This window comes from Sciurus carolinensis, chromosome 17 (genome assembly GCF_902686445.1).
Source record: "Sciurus carolinensis chromosome 17, mSciCar1.2, whole genome shotgun sequence".
Classification (NCBI taxonomy): domain Eukaryota; kingdom Metazoa; phylum Chordata; class Mammalia; order Rodentia; family Sciuridae; genus Sciurus; species Sciurus carolinensis.
Genome location: NC_062229.1, coordinates 62,993,057 through 63,014,586, shown reverse-complemented (window position 1 = coordinate 63,014,586; position 21,530 = coordinate 62,993,057). Strand labels below are relative to the sequence as shown.

General features: G+C 46.3%; 1 protein-coding gene across 1 annotated transcript in view; it reads left to right on the top strand.

The window, feature by feature from the left end:
• Nucleotides 1–20,951, top strand: part of Prickle2 (prickle planar cell polarity protein 2) — a 344,617-nt gene extending 323,666 nt beyond the window's left edge. The window contains 1 exon segment of the mRNA XM_047530548.1: nt 20,173–20,951. Within this exon segment, the coding sequence (XP_047386504.1) occupies nt 20,173–20,951 (779 nt within the window).
• The last annotated feature ends 579 nt before the right edge of the window (nt 20,952–21,530 follow it).

Below are 21,530 nucleotides of genomic sequence, written 5' to 3'. Positions count from 1 at the left end.
AGTTGAGCTGGTCTGGCATTTGGCCTAAGCGAAGGACTGTATTAGAAACTTCTCCCACCCCCCACCCCCCCAAAAAAGAATAAGTCCACCAGGTAGACAAGATTGAGAAGCACTGATTAAGGTAAATGCAAATTCCTCCTCGGCTGCCTATTTTGTAGCTCCTGGGATAATGTCTGGGTAATTCTGTTTCTAGTATCCCAGTTTGGTTCTCTCTTTGTCTGTCTGTCTGTCTGTTTGATTTTGCAATAGCTCAGGACTGAAGTGGAAAAGTCATGTCAACCATACCAAGCACACTACTGATAGAGCCGAGGCTTCTCATTTTGGAGATGAGGGAACGGAGGAGTTCAAGGTCACCTAGCTGGTGAATGGCGATGGGAGCTGTTTTATCGGTCTCCACTTTGAACCACTACTCCCCACTTCCCTCTGTAAATTAAAAGCTCTCACAAGGAGGAGGCTCTTGGTGACAACAGCCCTCAATATTGGCTCAAGCCCTTCTCTGATGGGAAGGGTCCTCCAGAGAGACATCAGTTAAAAAAAAAAAAAAAAAGGTCCAGGCCTGAACTCTCTGCAAGCAGCTTTAATAATGATCTGGCACTTTTTTTCCATTGTTGGCTTCGGTTCCTCACAAGCTGTCCAAACCCTGGGGCACCCCCAGCAGCCAGGGCACCAGCCCAGGTCAGCCCAAACTCCCTCCGCAGCTGCCAGTGCAAGATCAGAGTCCCCAGCTGGACTGGCCTCCCCTCTTCTTCCTCCTGCCAATCATTAAAGAAAGATCAAGATCCTCTGCAGTTCTGTTCTTAGCGGCAAGGATGCAGCAGAGTGCTTCTCAAGCCTTTTAATGAACGAATGAATAAATAAATAAGGTACTTCCTCTTTTTAAACAAGCCAGACTCGAGACTTCGCCCCCTCCATCCCTGACTTTCTGGGTTTTTTGTTTGTTTGTTTGTTTGTTTGTTTGTTTGTTTGTTTTGGTACAGGGGATTAAACCCAGGGGCGCTTAACCACTGAGCCACATCCCCAGCCCTTTTTATACTTTATTTAGAGACAGGGTCTCACTGAGTTGCTTAGGGCCTCACTCAGTTGCTGAAGCTGGCTTTGAACTTGCGATCCTCCTGCCTCAGCCTCCCCAGCTGTTGGATGACAGGCGTGCGCCAGCTGAGTGTCTGGTTCTTGGCGTTCCCACTGTCTCAAGAAGAGGTGACCCTCTGCGCAGCCCCTTAAAGTGGGACTGATGTACAATTCTCTTGGTTCATCTTTATAGCAGTCACATCATCTCTGTTTTAGAAATAAGGAAACCAAGACTTGGGGGTGGGGAGCAGCACGTTCAGGTTCCTGCACTGACAAGTGGCTCCCACCAGGCATCCGGCATTTTTAACCATAATGCCATGGTTCTCGATGGGAGTGATTTCATACATGCACCCTTCCCAGGGGCACATTTGACAACATGGGCTGGTCTTTTTGGTTGCCAGAAGAGAGAGTAGGATACTATTGGCATCTCGTGGGTAGAGGCAGGGATACTGCTGCACCCCCTAAAGTGCCCAGGACAGCCCCACAGCAAGGAATTATCCAGCCCCAAATGCCAGTGGAACTGAAGTTGCAAAACCCCTGCCATAGCCCTAAACCACCAAGCTCCCTTTGGGAGGAGGGGGTGTAGATTGCAAAAATAACAGTTATTTATTCTTTTAAAACAAATATGGGATTACAATATTTAATACACCTCTTTTTTTTTTTTTTTTTGGTACTGGGGATTGAACCCAGAGGTGCTTAACCACTGAGCCACATCCTCAGTCCTTTTTATACTTTATTTAGAGACAGGGTCTCACTGAGTTGCTTAGGGTCTCACCAAGGGGCTGAGGCTGGCTTTGAACTCGCGATCCTCCTGCATCAGCCTCCCGAGCCACTGGGATGACAGGCAAGTGCCACTTTGCCTGGCTCCCCTCCCTCCCTCCCTGTGCGGTTCTTCCCTGGTTGGGGACCCCTGTCTTGGGCTTTGTCCAGTTAGCCACAGAGGCAGAATCTGTCTTCAGAAGTTGCCTTTGGCTCCTGGAGAAGTTCCGTTTGTACACTGTCCCAGCTGTGGTGATCCAGTGGCTTTGGGGGTGGATGAAGCAGGTGGGCGCCGCTGGGCCTGTCATTCCACCACACATGCGCTCAGACTAGGCCAGTCCTTCCTGCAGCCCGGCCGGCTCCACCAGCTGCACCAGCGTCACCTCAGCCCTACAAGGCTGCGGGCTCTTTCCGTGGGAGCAGCTCAGCTGCTGTTCTCAGGAAGAGGTAGGGCTTTTTGGAGGGAATGGTCCAGATGTTTGACGGCAGCCATTCTGCTCATGCCCCCGCCCCAACCCCTCTCCCTCATGCAGAGTTCCAGTTCCTCTTCCTGAGCAGGAACGCATGGGAGAGTCTGTTTTGGAAACTGCAGTCACACAGTGGGACCAGAGAGGAGTCAGGATTCCAGGTTTGTCTTTGCAGTCGCCATCACCATGGTGGCCTGGCTAACTCAGCAGAGGTGGTGCCAGAGGGGAAGCGGAGAAGCTCTGTGGCTGAGGGCTTAGGGACTGGAATGCTCCCTAGGGGAGCTGGGTGCCCCTTAACCTCTCTGACCCTCTTTTTATTTTTTTAAAATTATTATTATTATTATTATTATCATTATTATTATACTGGAAATTGAACCCTGGGGCACTTAACCACTGAACTACATCCCCAGCCCTTTTTAAATTTTATTCAGAGACAGGGTCTTGCTGAGGTACTTAGGGCCTTGCAGAGTTTCCAAGGCTGACTTTAAACTTGTGATCCTCCTGCCTCAGTCTCCTGAGCCGTTGGGATGCAGTGGCCCATGGCTGAACCCTGTTTTTAAAAACCAAGTATAACAGTATCCACTTGTAGGGGGTTCATGAGAATCAAATGAGGTTTGATAGGGAACATTCCTGGGCTGTGGAATATATTCATGGGATACCTCTCCTCAAATACCAAGGGAGAAAATCTTAAGGGCAGGACCAGGCGTGGCTGCAGGTGGCAGTTGGTAGCAACAGCAGTGGCATGAGTTACAGAGCAGTTACTGTGGCAGGACTTGTCCCTAGAGCATTGTGATGGTTCATAGCCCCTGAACGTAGCTCCCTGCAAACTGCACCTATTCTGTCTTCCTGGCCTTGCCTGCTCTTAAAGCTCTCCACCATTTGACATGGCTTCTATTTTACTGGCTTTACTTTCGGCACATCTCTCCTGCTGGAATGAAGGCCCCCTGGAAGGCAGGTACTTTCATCTGGTTTTGTGTTACCACTGATACCCCAGCAGCAAAGCCTGCTGCCTGCTGCCCAGTGGGCATCTGATGAAATGGACATGAGCGCTAGGCATCTGTGAACTATTTGTTGAACATACAAACTACCCTTTTACATTGAAAGTGGTGGCTCACCCTTCAACAAATGAATGGATAAAGAAAATGTGACCTATATACACAGTGGAATATTCCTCAGCCATAAAGAAGAATGAAACTATGGCATTTACCAGTAAACAGAAGGATCTGGAGACTCTCATGCTAAGTGAAAGAAACCAATCCCCAAAAAACAAAAGTGGAATGTTCTCTCTGATATATGGTTGCTAACCCACAATAAGAGGGTAAGGAAAGAATGGAAATTCATTGGATTAGACAAAGGGGAATGAAGGGAAGGGAGAAGAATGGGAACAGGAAAGGCAGTGGAATGAAGGGGATGTCACTTTCCCACGTTCATATATGAACACATGACCAGTGAAACTCCACACCATGTCCCACCACAAGAATGGGAAGTCACACTCCATGTGTGTCTGATGTGTCAGACTGCACTCATGTATAGCTAAAAACAACAAATAAATCTTTTTTTAAAAAAAAGTAGGCTCAGAGAAGTTCAGAAATCTGCCCAAGATCACATAGCTAAGGAGAGAAGTAGCTGGACTCCAAAACCCTTGGTGGCTGCAGGGACCTGGACCATGCAGCACTGCTTGGCCAATCGCAGTCACCTAAAAATCAGCTTCAAAGGCAGTGGGTCCTTTCTTTGAGTTCGGGGCTTCCAGGTCAAGGATGGTTGGAGATGGGATAGTTTGAAATCCCTTCGAGATTTGCAGCCACCTGTGTGGCTTCTCATACCTCCCCACGTGTCCAGGTCTTTTCGGTTGCAAACAGTCCTGGAGAACTTAGTACAAGACTTGGGGAGGACTTTTTTCTTTGCCACACCTTAAGGTGTCCCAAAAGCTATAGATCTGTGTCAACATCCTTGTCCCAGACTCAGTGTCAGCACTAGAGTGTTCTAGTGTTCTTGGGGAAGGCCAGCGTAGGCAAGATGGAGGGAAGTGAACCTCTGACTTTTTCCATTACATTTATTATTTCATCTAATTACAAATAAAAATCATTTTCTAAGAATTACAAAACAGCAGAAATATATACTGTATGAATTTAAATTGTTCTGTTACACCCCCCCATCATCTATCATCATCTTTGTTTGAAGGCATCCACTGACAATCATATTTTGAAAACAAAAACTAAAAAGTCATGCCAGGTGCAGTGGATCTTGCCTATAATCCCAGCAGCTCAGGAGGCTGAGGCAGGAGGATCAGGCGTTCAAAACCAGCCTCAGCAACTTAGTGAGGCCCTAAGGAGTTAGTGAGACCCTGTCTCTAAATTAAAATTTTTTTACAAGGGTTGGGGATGTGGCTCAGTGGTTCAGTGGTTCTGGGATTGGTCAATCCCTGGTATCAAAAAAAAAGTAACAATTTAAAAAAAATTATCATGCAGTGTCTTTTGCTGAACAGTATACCTTGCTCATTATTTTCTGTTGGTGCATAAAAGCGTCAGGCCATGTGAAATTGTGCATTTTATTATGCCTGTGTTAGTCAGCTTTTTGTTATTGTGACCAAAATATGTGACAAGAACAACTCAGAGGAGGAAAATTTCATTTTGGCTCATGGTTTCAGAGGTTCAGTTCATGGTGGGCTGGCTCCATGGCTCTGTGCCCCAGGTGAGGCAGAACATCAAGGCAGAAGGGTGTGGCAGAGGAAAACAGCTCAGCTCATGGCAGCCAGAAAGGGAGGGGAGAAAGGAACCAGGGATCATTAGTTATAGTCCAAGGCAATACCCTAGTGACTTCCTTCCTCCAGCCACACTCCACCTGCCAACATTTACCACCCAGTACTCCATTCAGCTGTGAATGGATTAATCCATTTGCTAGATTAATCCACTGATGAGGTCAGAGCCCTAATCAATGCCTAAAAGCCCCACTTCTGAATCTTGGTGCTTTGGGGACCATGCTTTCAACACATGAGATTTAGGGGGACACTTCATATGCAAAGCATAACAGTCCCTCTCCCCTACTGCTGGACATTTGGATTTTTTCCAACTTGTTGCTATCACAGCCTGCATTTTGGTGGACAACTTTTTACTTGGATTGGTGTGATTGGTCAAATTCTTCCATAGCATCAACTCCTAGATAGGGTTACTAAAACAAAGAGCATGCCCACTGGAAATTGTATTGCTGCTGCTAAAGATACCAGTCCTAAAGTCCAAAATGCATCAGTTTTCATTTTGATCAATAGAGTAGGATCTTGGAGTTGTGCAGTTGGCAGAACCAAACCCTGTTGAGAACAAGGGCTGTTTAGTCTGCCTGGTGTGGTCACCCACCTGCTATGATATTTGGGGGTTTTAGGCATTCACAGAACAGAGACTTGCTCTGTTGGCCTAGGATTTGAAGCCATGTTAAGTTCAGTCCCTCTCTACAAACCTCTAGCACCCTGTTTGGTTGCCCAGAGGCCAGCCATCTGAGTGGTTTCTGGGGGAGCTGTGTTGCTGTCCACCCTGGCTGAGTACAGGCTCACCTCTCTTGCTGTGGGTTGGCACAGACATCACATTTAGTGACAGGAGCCTGGGAATGAAGTCATCAGTCTTCACCAGCCAAGATCTGGTGGGAGGAGCAACACAAATGGTCCTGGAAATCCTGCATCTGACAGCGTCTCAGGGTTTGGCACATCACAGAGCCCTCATACCTTGCTTGGCACAGGCTGGGCAGAGTGACATAACTGAGAGTTTCCAGACTCTGCATTCCAAGGTCGTCGTAGCAAGAGGAACTGGTGCTAGGGACCCAACTCTTACTCATACCCAGGTGAGAGAGCAAAGTCTCCTGAAGAACCTGTGAAAATGCACATTCTTTTTTCAATTTTTTTATTTGTTCTTTTTGGTTATACTTGAGAATAGACTGTATTTTGACATATTTATGCATATATGAAGTATAACATCCCACTCTTGTTTTGGACATGGTGTGGTCTCACTGGTCGTGTGTTCATATATGAACATGGGAAAGTGACATCACATTCATTCCACTGTCTCTCTATTCCCATCCCCTCCCTTCCCTTCATTTCCCTTTGTCTAATTCAATGAACTTCTGTTCTCCCCATTTTTCCATTCTCTCCCTTCCCTTATTGTGTGTTAGCATCTTCATATCAGAGAGAACATTCCACCTTTGGTTTTTTGGGATTGGTTTATTTCACTTAGCATGAGAGTCTCCAGTTCCATCCATTTACCAGCAAATGCTATCATTTTATTCTTCTTTATGCCTGAGTAAAATTCCCTTGTGTATATATACCACATTTTCTTTATCCATTCATCTGTTGAGGGTTACCTAGGTGGGTGCCATAACGTAGCTACTGTGAGTTCAGCTGCTATCAACATTGATGTTCTAGTCAGCTTTTTCTCTGCTGTGACTAAAAAGTCTGACCAGCACAATTGTAAAGGAGGAAAAGTTTATTTGGGGGCTCACAGTTTCAGAGGTCTCAGTCCATAGACAGCAGGTTCCATTCCTCAGGACTCGAGGTGAGGCTAAACGTCATGGTGGAAGAGTGTGGTGGAGGGAAGCAGCTCACATGGTGATCAGAAAGCAGAGAGAGACCCCACTTTCCATATACAAATACGTACCCCAAAGCCACGCCCCCAGTGCCCACCTCCTCCAGCCACACCCATCTGCCTCCAAATACCACTCAGTTAATTCCATCATGGATTCATTCACTGATTGGGTTAAGGCTCTCACAATCCAGTCATTTCTTCTCTGAACCTTCTTGCATGTGTACTTTTGGGGACACCTCACATCCAAACCATAACAGAGAGTTCTTGCCTAACTCAACCAGCCCAGTCACCTCAGTGTTGGAGAGGCTGAGGCAGGAGGATTGAAGGTTCAAAGCCATCCTGGACAACTTAGTGAGACCCTGTCTCAAAATCAAAAATAAAAAGGGCCAAGGATGTAGCTCAGTGGCAGAGTATCCCTAGGTTAAATCCCTAGTAAATGAATAAGCAAGCAAAAAAGTAAAATAAAAATAAAGGCACGCAAATAAATTGGGAATCAATTACTATTTTACGACAATATGTGAAGAATCAAAATCTGTGCTAAGTCGGGCACAGTGGCACATGCCTGTAATCCCAGCAGCTTGGGAGGCTGAGGCCGGAGGTTGCGAGTTCAAAGCCAACCTCAGCAATTTAGCAAGGCCCTAAGCAACTCAGTAAGACCTTGTATCTAAATAAAATATAAAGAAGGGCTGGGGATGTGGCTCAGGGATTAAGCACCCTTGGATTCAATCCCTGGTACCAAAAAAAAAAAAAATCCATGCTAAAAACAAATTCCATGATTAACAAAATAATACAATTCACAAATAAAGAAGAGAACCCTTTTACTGAATTTTTTTTTTTTTTTTTTTGCCTTTAGGTTCAGGCTGTGATTTGCCTCTGCACAGCACTGTTTATAGAAACTGGGGCAGAAATTTTAAACAGATATGTTTGAATTGTCACAGGAATCAGTGTTGGTAAACCAGTTATTTCCCAAAGTGTGTCTTTAGAGTTTAGGGGGTGGGCCTAGGTGGAGAAGGGTTCCTGTTTTCAAAGTATGAGTAAGAGTGCATTTTAATTTTTGCTGGGTGGGTACTGGGGATTGAACCCAGAGTCACTTAACCACTGAGCCACATCCCCAGCCCTATCTTATATTTTATTTAGAGACAGGGTCTCACTGAGCTGCTTAGGCCCTCGCTAAGTTGCTGAGGCTGGCTTTGAACTTGCCATCCTCCTGCCTCAACCTCCCGAGCCACTGGGATTACAGGTGTGCACCACCACACCTAGCCATTTTCTGTCTTTTTTCTGAAAATTTCTCTTGCACTTTATTCAGTTTTTGAGAAATCCTCTAGAAATTCCTGAACTTCCTTGCCTACATGATCCTTCTTTGCATGACCCAGGGAGGATGCTTTGGAAAGGCGTCAGTAACTCATAAACTATATCAGGTTTGAGGTTTGCAGGGAGGAAGGAGGAAGACTAGAAGGTTCTGGAGCACAGCTCCCAGCAGGTGAACAGCTGCTTGTTCCATCTGTGAAGAGAGTGAGCCTGACCAAGCCCAAGTTGCCTCAGGAAGCCAGGTGAAGGGTACAGGCTGGCTTAGCCAGGAGCTGGAGACTCAGAGCACAAAAGGAAGTTCCTGTGGCTTCATCTGACATCTTTATGCCTTCTAAGAACTCGGAAGTCCTGGCCTGATTTTGTCTTGGCAGAGGCTGGGTGATAGGTTGGTGGCAGATTCACTTCTGCTGATGAGAAGGAGAAAAGAAAGAAACGGCCAGGCCTTCTCTCCTGTTAGGATCTGGATGCTAGATGTCCCCCAAAGCTCCTGTATCAATGCAGGAATATTCAGAGGTGAACTGATGGGATTATGAGAACTGTCACATCAGTTCATCCTAGTTTGAATGGACTGTCTGGGTGGTAACTGGGCAGGTGGGCCGTGGCTGGAGGAGGTGGGTCACCAGGGGTGTGCCCTGGAAGGATGGGTCTTCCCTGTGGTCCCTTCCGTGCCCTCTGTCTGCTTCATGTCTGCTAGGAAGGAAGCTGGGCTCTTACTCCACTTCCTCCCTCAGCAACTCAGCGAGACCTGTCTCTAAGTAAAATACAAAAATGACTGGGGATGTGGCTCAGTGGTTTAAGCGCCTCTGGGTTCAATCCCCAGTACCATATCCTGTGAGATTGTAGTGAGCATCCCTATGCACCCCAACTTAAAAAGAGAAAGAGAAGCAGGACTTTTAACCCTTCCAACCAAAGGAAGCTGATGTATCAGCCACCAATTTGAGCCAAGTGAGCTACACATGCTGTTGAAGAAGTGTGTCTGTGTTGGGATGGGGCAGGGAGGGGTCTCCCTGTTTACCTTTTTTAATTACCAGGAGTACCTTCTTGTCTCTCTTGCTGGTGACTTTCTTTTAATTTGTTCTTTTTAATTATCTAAGACAGCAGAGTGTATTCTGACACATCATACATACATGGAGTATGACTTCTTGTGGTTGGACATGGTGTGGAGTTTCACTGGTCGTGTGTTCATATATGAATAGAGGAAAGTGATGTCCCATTCATTCCACTGTCTTTCCATTCGCATCCCCTCTCTTTCCTTGATTCCCCTTTGTCTACTCCAATGAACTTCTATTTTTCCCTCCACTACCCCTTATTGTGTGTTAGCATCCACATATCAGAGAGAACATTCAGCCTTTGGTTTTTTGGGATTGGCTTATTTCACTTAGCATGAGAGTCTCAGTTCCATCCATTTACTTGGTGGTGATTATTAACAAAGGTGATAGATGTATATATATCAAACAGCAATATGCACAAGTCATACAAGGCAGGTCTGGATTATTACTCTTGTTGTACCATGTCCCAAGTCAAGTTATAGACTACAGCCAGCACCCCAGAAACTCCCTTGTGCTTCTCCACACTTGCCCCACACCTCCCTTCCAAATTAAGCCCTCTACTGACATCTATAGCATGGATTGGTTTGGGTTGGTTTTGAATCTTATGTAAATGGAATCATAATATATCGTTCTTTTATATCCAGCCTCTCTGTCCTTATATTCTGTGAAATTGGCCCAATTTGCATGTAGCAGTGATTCCTGTTCATACAGCAGAAAACTATACACGGATGAAAAAGGATTTGTTTCTAATTGTGGCTGCTGTTTAGAGGCTGGAGTGTGTCAGTGGTCTGTGCTTCTCTTTTCCTGCTGCCCCTCAAATCTCTGGCTGCTAGCTCTCTCCACCTGCCTCACCGTACCAGGAAGCAGGAGTTAGGAGGAGTGTTCTGAGTTTACTGCCACGTGACATTGGAAAAACAATTGGAGGACAGTAAGAGTACTGGAGATTGCGTCTGATCTTACTGCTCCAGTACTGTTCTAAGAACTCTGTTTTGACCCAGTTGACACCATCCACCCTTTGATTGTGGGATCATTTTCATTTCACAGGTGGGGAAATGGAGGCACAGAGCCATCTAGGCTCTTGACTGAGGAGGCAGAGGTCCAAGGTAGGGAGCCAGAAGTGAACTCCACAGCCCAAACTCCTCACTGCCCTGCCGGGCTGCCCCTCAGATGCTTTTGCTTTGTTTTTTGGTACTCAGGATGGAACCCAGGGGTGCTTAACCACTGAGACACATCCCCAGCCCTTTTTTGCATTTTATTTAGAGACAGGGTCTCGCTGAGTTGCTTAGGGTCTCACTAAGTTGCTGAAGCTGGCTTTGAACTCCTCCTGCCTCAGTCTCCCCAGATGCTGGGATTACAGGCCTGCACCAGGGCACCTGGCCCCTTTGACCACTTCTTAGAGCAGGTGGAACTTGCTCTGGTACAGAATGTTCTGGAACACTCTGCCTAGAATATGTCTCCCTGCCCTCGGCCTCGCTGGCTGCTTCTCATCCTTGAGGTCTCACTCCAGTTACCACCAACACAGATTTCTGGCCTCGGTAGGTCCAGCCTGTTCTCTGTCATAGAATTGCCCATCTTCTCCCTGGTGGCTTCTGTCTGCATGGGCATGATGCTCTGCTGAGTCGGTCATCTGTTTTCCCTGTACGGTGAAGTGTCACCTCAAAGGCCTGGCTCACATCTGCACTGTGGTACCTGGTCATGGCAGAGCTTCCTCAACAGTCTTTCAAGAAACCAAATGGTCTCTGGCCCTTGGCTCCCTGCTCTGACCCCCAGGGGACCATTTAGCTTCTGTCACCACACAATCAAGTGCTTCTTGAGCAAATACTCCAGTGCACATCTGCCTGTTGACTTGGACTAATGAATCCTAGAAATCAGCATGGGTCAGTGTAAGCCCAGAGCAAACTCTGTCAGACAATCCTCCACTGGTTTGAATTTCTTGCGCATCCTTTCAATTAGCAATAGGCTTTGTGACAACACAGTCAGAATCCCACCCTCCCCTGCCGCGAGAAGCTGAGCTGAGCAGTCCTAGTTGAAATCAACTCCATGGAGTTCAAATGGACTCCACATGTTTCCAAAAGATGTCCCTGCCTGCTTTTCCCCTTCACTTTTCTGAGTCTGTCTTTATTGGGGTAACTGGTTTACCAGGAAGTTATAAAGGAATGGACCAGTCCAGGGAATTAAAAGGAGGCAACCTCCGGTTTAAGGCCAAGTTGTGAGGGTGTTTGGCCGATACTGGAAATGGAGCCCAGGAGCACTTTACCACTAAGCTTCCTCCCCAGCTCTTTTTTATTTAGAGACAGGGGCTCGCTAAGTTGCGGAGGCTGATCTCAAACTTGCAACCTCCTGCCTCAGCCACTCTGCTGGGTGACAGGTGTGCACCAGTGCCCAGAGAGGCTTGTCCTTGTGACCATACTGGGTCTGTAAGAGAAGCAGCCCAGTGACTCTAGTTCTATTGGAAGGCTGGTCCCTCCCCAGGTGACTGGTTCAAGGCAAGTCCCTAAAATGAATACTGCTAAAATAACAAAACTTCAGTTGTCGGGAAAACAGAAATAATTTATGACCCTCTCTGGCACCAGCTGGTTATAAAGAAACCATTTAGTTTGGACTAGTGTTCTGGAGCCCTCAGGGATGAGGAAACAGCCTTTCCTGAGGTGGGGAACCTTGGAGAGATGAGCAGGGACAGGCTGGAGCAGGGACAGGCTATGAAGCCACCTCCTACCGCTACCTGTTAGCAGCTGACAGGAAGCTGCTCCATGGTCCGCCAGCACTTGTGCCCCAGGAGCAGATGGTGCATGAATAACTGCTCCCAATGTAGGATCTCTGGTCACTGGGGACTCACCAGACAGGCTGGTGATCAAGGACTTGGGATCTAAAGGCTTCAAACATGCCCAAAGAATAGGGAATTCTTTTTTCTTTCTATTTTTTGGTACTGGGGATTGAACTCAGGGGCACTTAACCATTGAGCTACCTCCCCAGCACTTTTCTATGTTTTATTTAGAGTCAGGGTTTCCCTAAGTTGCTGAGGTTGGCTTTGAACTTGGCAATCCTCATGTCTCAGCCTCCCAAGCCACTGGGATTACAGGTGGGCACTGCCATGCCCAGCAACCTCAGGAAATTCTTGAACCCACTGAAAGAGGCAGGTGAGTTTGTAGGGTTTAGAGGGAAAATAACCTGGCAGCCCCCTGATTTAGGCGACATGCTACCAACAACCTCTGGGCACCAGCTAAACCTGTAAGGGGTGAGGACAACCCTGAGTCACCAGGACCATGTTTGCAGCTGGGTTTGCTTTATCCACTGCCACTCTTGGGCAGGTGGAAGCTCCCCTTCGCCTCTGGTCAAGAGCAGTCCCAAGACTGGGTCCCGCAGAGCCCTGGTTCACAGTTCAAAATGATAATTTTTGTCCCCCTGGAACATTTGGCAATGTCTTGAGACATTTGGGGCTTTCACAACCAGGAAGGACTAGTGGCATGTAGTCGGTGGAGACTATGACAAAGAATTATCAGACCCAAGGTGTCCATAGTAGCAGGGCTGAGAAACCCTGAATGAATCTCCAGGGTAAGAAGTTCCTGTTTCCTGGGGCAAAGTACCTTTAGTTGCAAGGGTAATTTTCCTTGAATAGCAATTTTTCTAAGTCTTATGGGCATGGGGATCCCCAGGGGATACTGTTGAAGTGCAGGTTCCGTGTCTGCGAGCCCAGTGAGCGCCTGGGAATCTGTGGTTTCAGCAGCTCCAGGCAGTAACATCGCCGTGGCTGCTCGTCCCCAGAACCTGCTTGCATGGCAGGGAATCTTTCTGTGTGTGCATCCACCCTCCTTCCTCTCTTCCCGCCCTGGACCCTCAGCCTTCCCTGTCATCTTGGTTTCAACACTTCCGTGCCTGTCACCAAGAAACATGTGGAGTTTAAACTCCACTGCGCAGATGACAGTTTCTGTCCAGCTATTGCCAATTTGAAGCTCATGGTGTTGATAAAATCAATTGACTTAGCTGGGAAGAAGCTCCCCAAGGACCTGATCAGTTCACCCACACACACTTCAAACAAACAGACCTGCACTTCAGACCTCCCTCGCCTGGTCTGAGACCAACAATGTGGAGCTGTGACTTTGGGGACACTCAGGCTTGCCACTGTGTGCTGAACCCTGACAGTCTGATCCTATGAAGGGTCAAAAGGTAGGTATTTAGACTTTGCAGATCATACAGTCTCTGTCCCAACGACTCTGCTGATCGGTCAGCAGCCATATGCAAATGAACGGGCATGGTCGTATGTCCGTGAAACTTCTTTATGAAACAACAGGCAATGACCTGCATTGGACCCACAAGCAGAGGTTTGCAAATTCCTCTTCTAAACAATTCCATTTCTTCATGTCTGTGCTCTTGCACCATCGTCTGTAGACCTCTCTTTAAAATAATCTCTATTGCTTTTCGCAGCAGAGAAAAAAGAATTTATATAGGGAAATCCCTACCAAGGGCAGCTAAATCATCAGCGTGTGATGTAAATGCTTAGAGGGCAACAGGAAGCAGATACTCTTGCTTTTACGCACAGAAATGTGAAATGTGAATACATCTTTTAAGTTGGCAGAAACACAGCTTCCTGTCTTCTCAAACCAATTTTTTTTTCCCAAAGAGCAGGACAAGACAGGATAATAAATAAAGAACAGAAAGATGTGCCCACAGGGCTGCCTCTAAATTTAAGTTTGTGTTTTCTCCTTTCTGGTCTCGCGTGCCTACCTTCTGCTCTTAGCATTGGTGGGGGAGGGGAGCCCAGCAAAGCTGGCCTTCCTCTTCCTTCAAACCCAGAACATTCTTTGAAGGCCATTGATTTTTCTCTGCATTGTCAGTTACTATGAGAACTCCTGTTTGTAGAGAGGGAGACGAGCTATCTGCAGAATTTAGTGTGCATCCCCTCAACCCCCCACACACACATGCGCGCGCACACACACACACACACACACACACACACACATTTGTGCATGGGTGCACGTGCACACACACCATGCGCAGCTCGGGTAGCAAGAACAGTGTGTGCTTTGCAGGGCAGCGGAGGGACATTTTGGAGACCCATTTGGTCCGAGGTATTGATTGGCAATCTGTTGTTGTTCGTCTCTTTCTGTATAGACAAACAGAATGAAGGGTAGAATTCCATCAGCCTAGGGAAGAAATCCCCAGCTGTAATTTGGAGAGGCAAATTATTTGTACCAGTGGCTCATATACTAGAAACTATTACCATGTATTTGGACTCTACATGGGTCATTTTTCTTGGATTCATTCATTAATCATGCATTCAACAACTGTTTATTTGCCTTTAAGGCTAGCTGTGTATCAGATTGTTGGGGCATACTTTCTTTCACTGGGGGGCTTTCAGGAGCCCCTACTTTCTTCCTGCATCCTGCATACCAGGTACTGAGATGGAAATAGCAAGCAGCAACACATACACCTCCTCTTGGAATAAATAGTCTAGCCAAGGATAGGGAGAAGAAACAAAAGCATCACACATCTATTTCGGTGGTGATGAAACTTCAAAAGGGAAAGTCATTTTCCTCATCTACCCATCTCTTTAGCTGTGATACTCAGATACTGTGACTGTGCCTGCTATTTATTTATTTATTTATTTATTATTTATTTATTTATTTTTGGCAGTACTGGGAATTGAACCCAGGGGCTCTTTAACACTGAGCCACATCGCCACACCGCCAGGCTTTTTATTTATTTATTTATTATTTTGAGACAAGGTCTTGCTAATTTGTTTAGGGTACCTGTAAGTTCCAAAGGCTGGCCTGGAACTTGCAATCCTCCTACCTCAGTCTCCTGAGTCACTGGGATTACAGGTGTGTGCCACCATGCCCATTTTATTGATACAGCTCAAGGGGTTTAAAAATGGCTGTAAGTCACCCAGCCAGGAGGTGACTGTCCAGTTCCGTGCCTAATTAGGGAGAGGGTGTTTCATAAGGTGGAGGGTGAGCTATGATAGTACTGCCTTATCTTGAGGATCTGAGAGTTGCACGTTTAAATTCATCTTCAGAGGTGAGGTTAATCGGATGAAAAATGTTTTTATAATTCAGGAGGATAAGTATATATACCACTTTCCTGGCTTTAGAACTGGAGGAGCCCCGAAGTGGGCCATACAATGATCTGCTGGAGACCATATGACTAACAAGAGCAATCATTGTCCCTGATGTTCAGAATCCTGCACATCTGAATTCTAACCCTGGCAGGTAAGAGGGTGACTGCTTTGTCCAATCTGTGGGCAAGCATGAGAATTTGTTTGCAAATTCCACAAATATGTTTTGAACACCAGCAGCATCCTGGGCACCACAAATCTGTGAAAGTGGAGAGAACAGGGGACAAGATCCCTGCTTCCATGTGGATCCATTCAGTTACACACTTACACATAAACCAAATGAGTCAGTGGGGTGCAAATAGCTTAAAGTCAAGTGCACAGGAGAGTGCCTGGTGGTGGGGTTAGCTAACTGTAAAGTATTGCAAAGAGTGATCAGGGTGGGCGTCACTGAGAAGGTGACATCTATGGGCAGGCTTTAATGAACAGAAGTCGGCTGTGCAAAGGGGAGAGTTTTCCACTGGAGGGAGGAACGGACGGTGGTTGAGTTGAATCAGGAGGTGGGAGAGGACTGTGGGCTGAAGCAAGAGTAAGTGCTGGGGGGCGGTGAGAGTGGCCTGGTGGAGCTGTTGACGGTGCTGAGACAAAGGCAGCCAAGTCACGTAGGGTCTTGAGGTCTGCATAAAGACTCTGGATTTTGCCAACAACAAAATCAACCACAAAACCACCCTTTTAAGAGGCAAGTACATGCTTATTGCTCATCTTTGGGCAACACTCATCTTTCTGTTCTTGTCCCTGCTTGCAAGAAACCCCTGGAGGAATGTGTGAGTTAATGAATCAGAAGAGATGCTGCTCTCCTGAATGAGATCCATCCCAGCCACAGGTCCCCCCAGGGAGTTGCTTAGGTTTAAGGTAAAACTGGCAAGAGACTTTGGATTTGAGCAAGGAGCCCTCCTGTCCTTCCCCTGGGGGTGGCCAGGGGATCCCAGGAGGCAGGAGCACAATCAGAGTGGAGTATGACCCCCAGCAGACTGGAACCATATCTTCTTCATGTTTACCACTGCATGGCCTAGGTATCTGTTCACATGCAGAATGTTCTCCGGTCTCACTGCAGGGCTAATAAAAAAGACAGGTTCAGAAAAACAGCATGTTTGGGAATTCAGAGTGGCTAGGTTGTTGATACTGACCCTAAGGTCACTCTTGGGTACAAAGCCCTTCCAGGATAGCTTTTGTTTCTCAATGTGATTTGGAAGATATTTTTCCCTTTTTTTTTTTTTTTTTTTTTTGGTACTAGGGATTGAATTCAGGGTGATTACCTGCTGAGCCACATCCCCAGGCCTTCTTTATATTTTATTTTGAGACAGGGTCTTGCTAAGTTGCTTAGGGCCTCACTAAATTGCTAAGCTTGCCTTTGAACTTTCAATCCTCCTGCCTCAGCCTCCTGAGTAGCTGAGATTACAAGGGTGTGGCACCATGCCTGGATTTTTTCCTTCCTTACTAGAGTTCATTGACTCAGACTGTTCAATCATTGCCTTAGCATGACACCCATTCCTTTCTGCCTTCAGATCAGGGAGGTTCTGGAAGTGATTAGGTGGTTGCAAGGCAGCTCTCAAGATTGTACGTCAGAGATACACAGCCAAGAAGCAGGGCTTGGAGGACCCAATTCCTCTTGCCCTGACAGTTATCCCAGTGGATAATGAATTTTTTAAAAATAGAAATTGTCTGAAGTGGTGGCACACTCCTGTAATCCTAGCCACTCAGGAGGATGAGGCAGGAGGATTGCAAGTTCAAGGCCAGCCTCAGCAACTTAGTGAGGCCCTAAGCAACTCAGAGATACCCTGTCGCTAAATAAAATATAATAAAGGGCTAGGGATGTGGCTCAGTGGTTAAGTATCCCTGTGTTAAATCTGCAGTACAAAAAATATATATATATTACTGGAACATATTACTGGAAAAGACAAAATTTTGGTAGAATACAGTCAGTCTTCCTTGAGGATTTCATGTCTTTGGGTTCAACCAGCCCTGGATTGAAAATGTCACTAGGCCTACACTGTTTGCATCTGTATTGAATATGTACAACTTTTTTTCTTGCCAATATATCTACCCAACATATTATGACAATTACTTCACAGCATTTACACTGCATAGGTAATATAAGTAATGTATATAGAGAGATGTGCATCCATTATGGTTTAGTCAGCTTTTTTGCTGCATGACTAAAAGACAATGATCAGAACAATTATAGAGGAGCAAAAGTTTATTTGGGGGCTCACAATTGCAGAGGTCTCAGTCCTTAGAGAGCAGGCTACATTCCTCGGGGCTCGTGATGAGGCAGAACTTCATGGAAGAAGAGTGTGGTGGAGGGAAGCAGCTCATATGGTGATCAGGAAGCAGAGACTCCACTCTCCAGATACAGATATATACCCCAAAGCCACGCCCCCAAAGCCACGCCCCCAGCACCCACCTCCTCCACCTCCACCTGTGACAGGTTATCTACAAATGCTATTTCCTTTTATACAAGGAACTTTGGTATCCCAGGGTGTCCTGCATACAGAGGGACCACTTTGGTTTCTCCACATGCATATCCAAAGTGAAAATTTGACTCGTTCACAAACATTGCTTTATTTTGACACTGTTTTATTGAGGTATAATGTACAAAAAATGAAGCAAACAAACATGAAGACTATGCCTTAGTGAATCCTTACACTTGTATCCTTCTGTCTCCTCCAGGTCTAGCTCTAGAACAATTCCAGTGTTCTAGAAGCTTCCCTAGTGTCTCCTCCCCCTCACTTCTTTTGCCATAAACAGCCTCCACTTGTTTTTGAGTTTCATCTAGATGGAAGCACAGCACCTACTCTTTTTGTGTCCCTCAGCGTTTTCTGTGAGGTCCATCCATGGGGTTTGGTGTAGTCGTCCATGCTCATTATTGTGTGGGTATCCATTATATTGGGGTTTCTCCAGATAACCCTCAATTTTATCTAGCTTGAAAACTATTGCATCATGTGAATACACTATTGTTTTTTAATTAATTTTGTTATTTGTTCTTTTTAGTTACACATGACAGTAGAGTGCATTCTGATGCATCATACATACATGGAGTCTGAATTCCCATTCTTGTGGTTGGGCATGTGTGGAGTTTCACTGGTCATGTGTTCGTATATGAACATGGGAAAGTGATGTCTTATTCATTCCACTGTCTTTCCTATTCCCTCCCCCTCCCTTCCCTTCATTCTCCTTTGTCTAAAGTGAACTTCTATTCCTCCCTCCCCACCCTCCCTTGTTGTGAGTAAGCATCCACATATCAGAGAGAACATTAAGCTTTGGTTTTTAGGTCTGACATATTTTACTTAGCATGGTATTCTCCACTTCCATCCATTTACCAGCAAATGTCATCATTTCATTCTTCTTTATGTCTAAATAATATTCCATTTTGTATATAGACCACATTTTCTTTATCCATTCATCTGTTGAAGGGCACCTAGGTTTGTTCCATAACTTAGCTATTGTGAGTTGAGCTGCTATAAACATTGATGTGGCTACATCAGGGTAGTATGCTGATTTTAAGTTCTTTGGGTATAAACCTAGGAGTGAGATAACTGGATCAATGAATACACTATAATTTTTAAAGAAATAACTTTGCACTCATTGAAAAGTTGCAAAAGTAAAACTAACACTGCCTATGTTATACTCTTTAGCTAACTTCACCTGTTAACCTGTTAACTTCTTGTTCATTATCCCAGTGAATAATTTTTTTAAATAGAAATCACTGGAAAAAACAGTGGTAGAATGCACTCTTATTCTTGAAGCAAGTTCTTGTTCTCTTTGTTCTTTTGTATGCAGACACACACATGCACACACACACAACTTATTTCTGTGCCATTTGAGAGCACGTTACATTCATCTGGGTCATTTATTACCATGTCCTTCTGTGTATGGTTCCCAGATTTTCATCTCCGGGCTTCCAGGAGTTCATTTGACAGCACTTGGAAAATAGAGGCCCACTGTTCAGGGTACCTGCTCTTAGTGATTATGGTCACTGCATTATTTTTTTAAAGTATCTCCCTCTCCAGGGATAGAAAGGTGTCCCAGGGTGCCAATCACATCTTCTGACTACAAGGGACCCATTTATCACCCTGAAGTAGTAATTTACTGAACAACTTAAGAGAATAAATATCCCTTTATCTATCCTAGAGAGGCACTTAACGTCCAGTGCATTTGAGATAGAGGGTACCTGCCACTTAAGGACAGCAGGACCACTAAGAAAGAAGTGAACTGGTCCAGCATCACAGAAGGAGATTCTAGGCTCAGCGTTGTGGGGAAATTAGGGCCTGGCCCAGTTTCTGTGGCTTAGTTTCTTTATGCAAAATACCCATCCTATGGAGTTTATCATTAGAAGAGGCCATTGAAGTGCTTTGTAAATTGAAATTCAAAACAGGAATCATAAGATAAAAACACAGTGGGCCCGGCACGGGAGGGCACGCCTGTCACCCCAGGTGCTCTGGAGGCTGAGGCAAGAAGACTGCCAGCTCAAAGGCAGCCTCAGCAACTTAGTGAGACCTTGTCTCTAAATAAAATACAAAAGTTTGGGGGGAGGGCATTGGGGATGTAGCTCAGTGGTTAAGTGCCTCTGGGTTCAATCCCTGATGGGTGGAAAGAAGGAAGGAAGAAAGGAAGAAAGGAAGACAGTGGTGGGCTCTTAGCAACTCAGACGGAAAGGAATTAGCAACCAGCAACTAGTATCATGTTTTAAGCAAATGTCCCCTCTAGGTGTTCGGTGCCCTGCTGTCACACATGCTCTGGGAGGGCCTTTGTGTGCTGCGCCACTGTATGACCCTGTGCAATGGCAGCGATAGTGACAGCTGCCCCCCACTGCTGTCCACCTCTGCTCTCTGCCCCCCCAACCCCAGGCCTCTCTGCCAAAGGTGGTGCCAAGCGCCAGGAGCACCTGTCCCGATTTTCCATGCCCGACCTCAGCAAAGACTCCGGGATGAACATCTCTGAGAAGCTGAGCAACATGGGCACGCTCAACTCGTCCATGCAGTTCAGGAGCGCGGAGTCGGTGCGCAGCCTGCTCTCGGTTCAGCATTACCAAGAGATGGAGGGTAACCTGCACCAGCTCCGAAAACCCATCCGGTACAGAGACCTGCAGTCCCATGGGAGGATGCACCAGAGCTTTGACTTTGACGGGGGCATAGTGGGCAGCAAGCTGCCAGGGCAGGAGGGCGTGAGGATCCAGCCCAAGAGTGAATGCACCCGGAGGAGAACTACTTCACGCAACGACAACCGCCGCTTCTGCCCCCACCCGGTCCGGCATTCCAGCCTATCGCGCTCGGACAATGCCCTCCACCTGGCCAGCGATCGGGAGGCCATGTCCCGGTTAAAAGAAAAGCCGTCCCTGAGAGCCAGGGAAGACTACGACCAGTTCCTGCACCAGCAGAGCTTCAAGGAGAGCCTGGGGCAGGGGACCCGGAGGGACCTGTACGGCCAGTGCCCAAGGACTGTTGCCGACCTGGCTTTGCAGAATGCCTTTGGGGAGCGATGGGGACCCTACTTCACTGAGTATGACTAGTGTTCCACCTCCTCCTCGTCTTCCGAGTCTGACAACGAGGGCTACTTCCTAGGAGAACCCATCCCCCAGCTGGTACACTCTCCTCCTCCTCTCAGTGGATTGTGCGCATCGAAATGATCCATCGGAGGACCCACCTTTACTGAGATGTACTGTCCATTTAGTACATAGTGTGTCCCTATGGCCATCTGCCACGGTGAGGTAAGCATGGTCTCTTTGCTATTGTAGTTAACTTTTCTAGTATTTTTTATGGAGAGAAAGTGAAAAGTCGCTCTTCAGACACCATCCCACATGGGTCTAGGGAAAGGAAGTCTGTAAAGGACGTGGTCATGGAACTCCATTCAGGATGTATTAAAAGTAATTTGCTTTTCAGGTATTAATATGACATTTGTCATTGTCACTGATTTAAAAAAAAAAGCAATGCAAATGTTGGTTGTGGTTGTTTTCTGCATGCTATCTTCATATCTAAATGCTTCATTAATTATTCGAGCCTCTGGAGAATTAACTCTATTAAGGTTTGTATAGTAAGTTTGTAAACTGCTTGGCAAACTGATTAAGAAATAATGTACAACACCACGCTACTAAAGTGGTAGGTTTCTGGTAGAAATTGGGTGAGTCCAATTTGGAGTTTGGAGTGCCTCGACTGATCAGAATAAAAAGGTATTTGTTGAGAAAAAAAAAAGAGGAAAGGTAGATCAC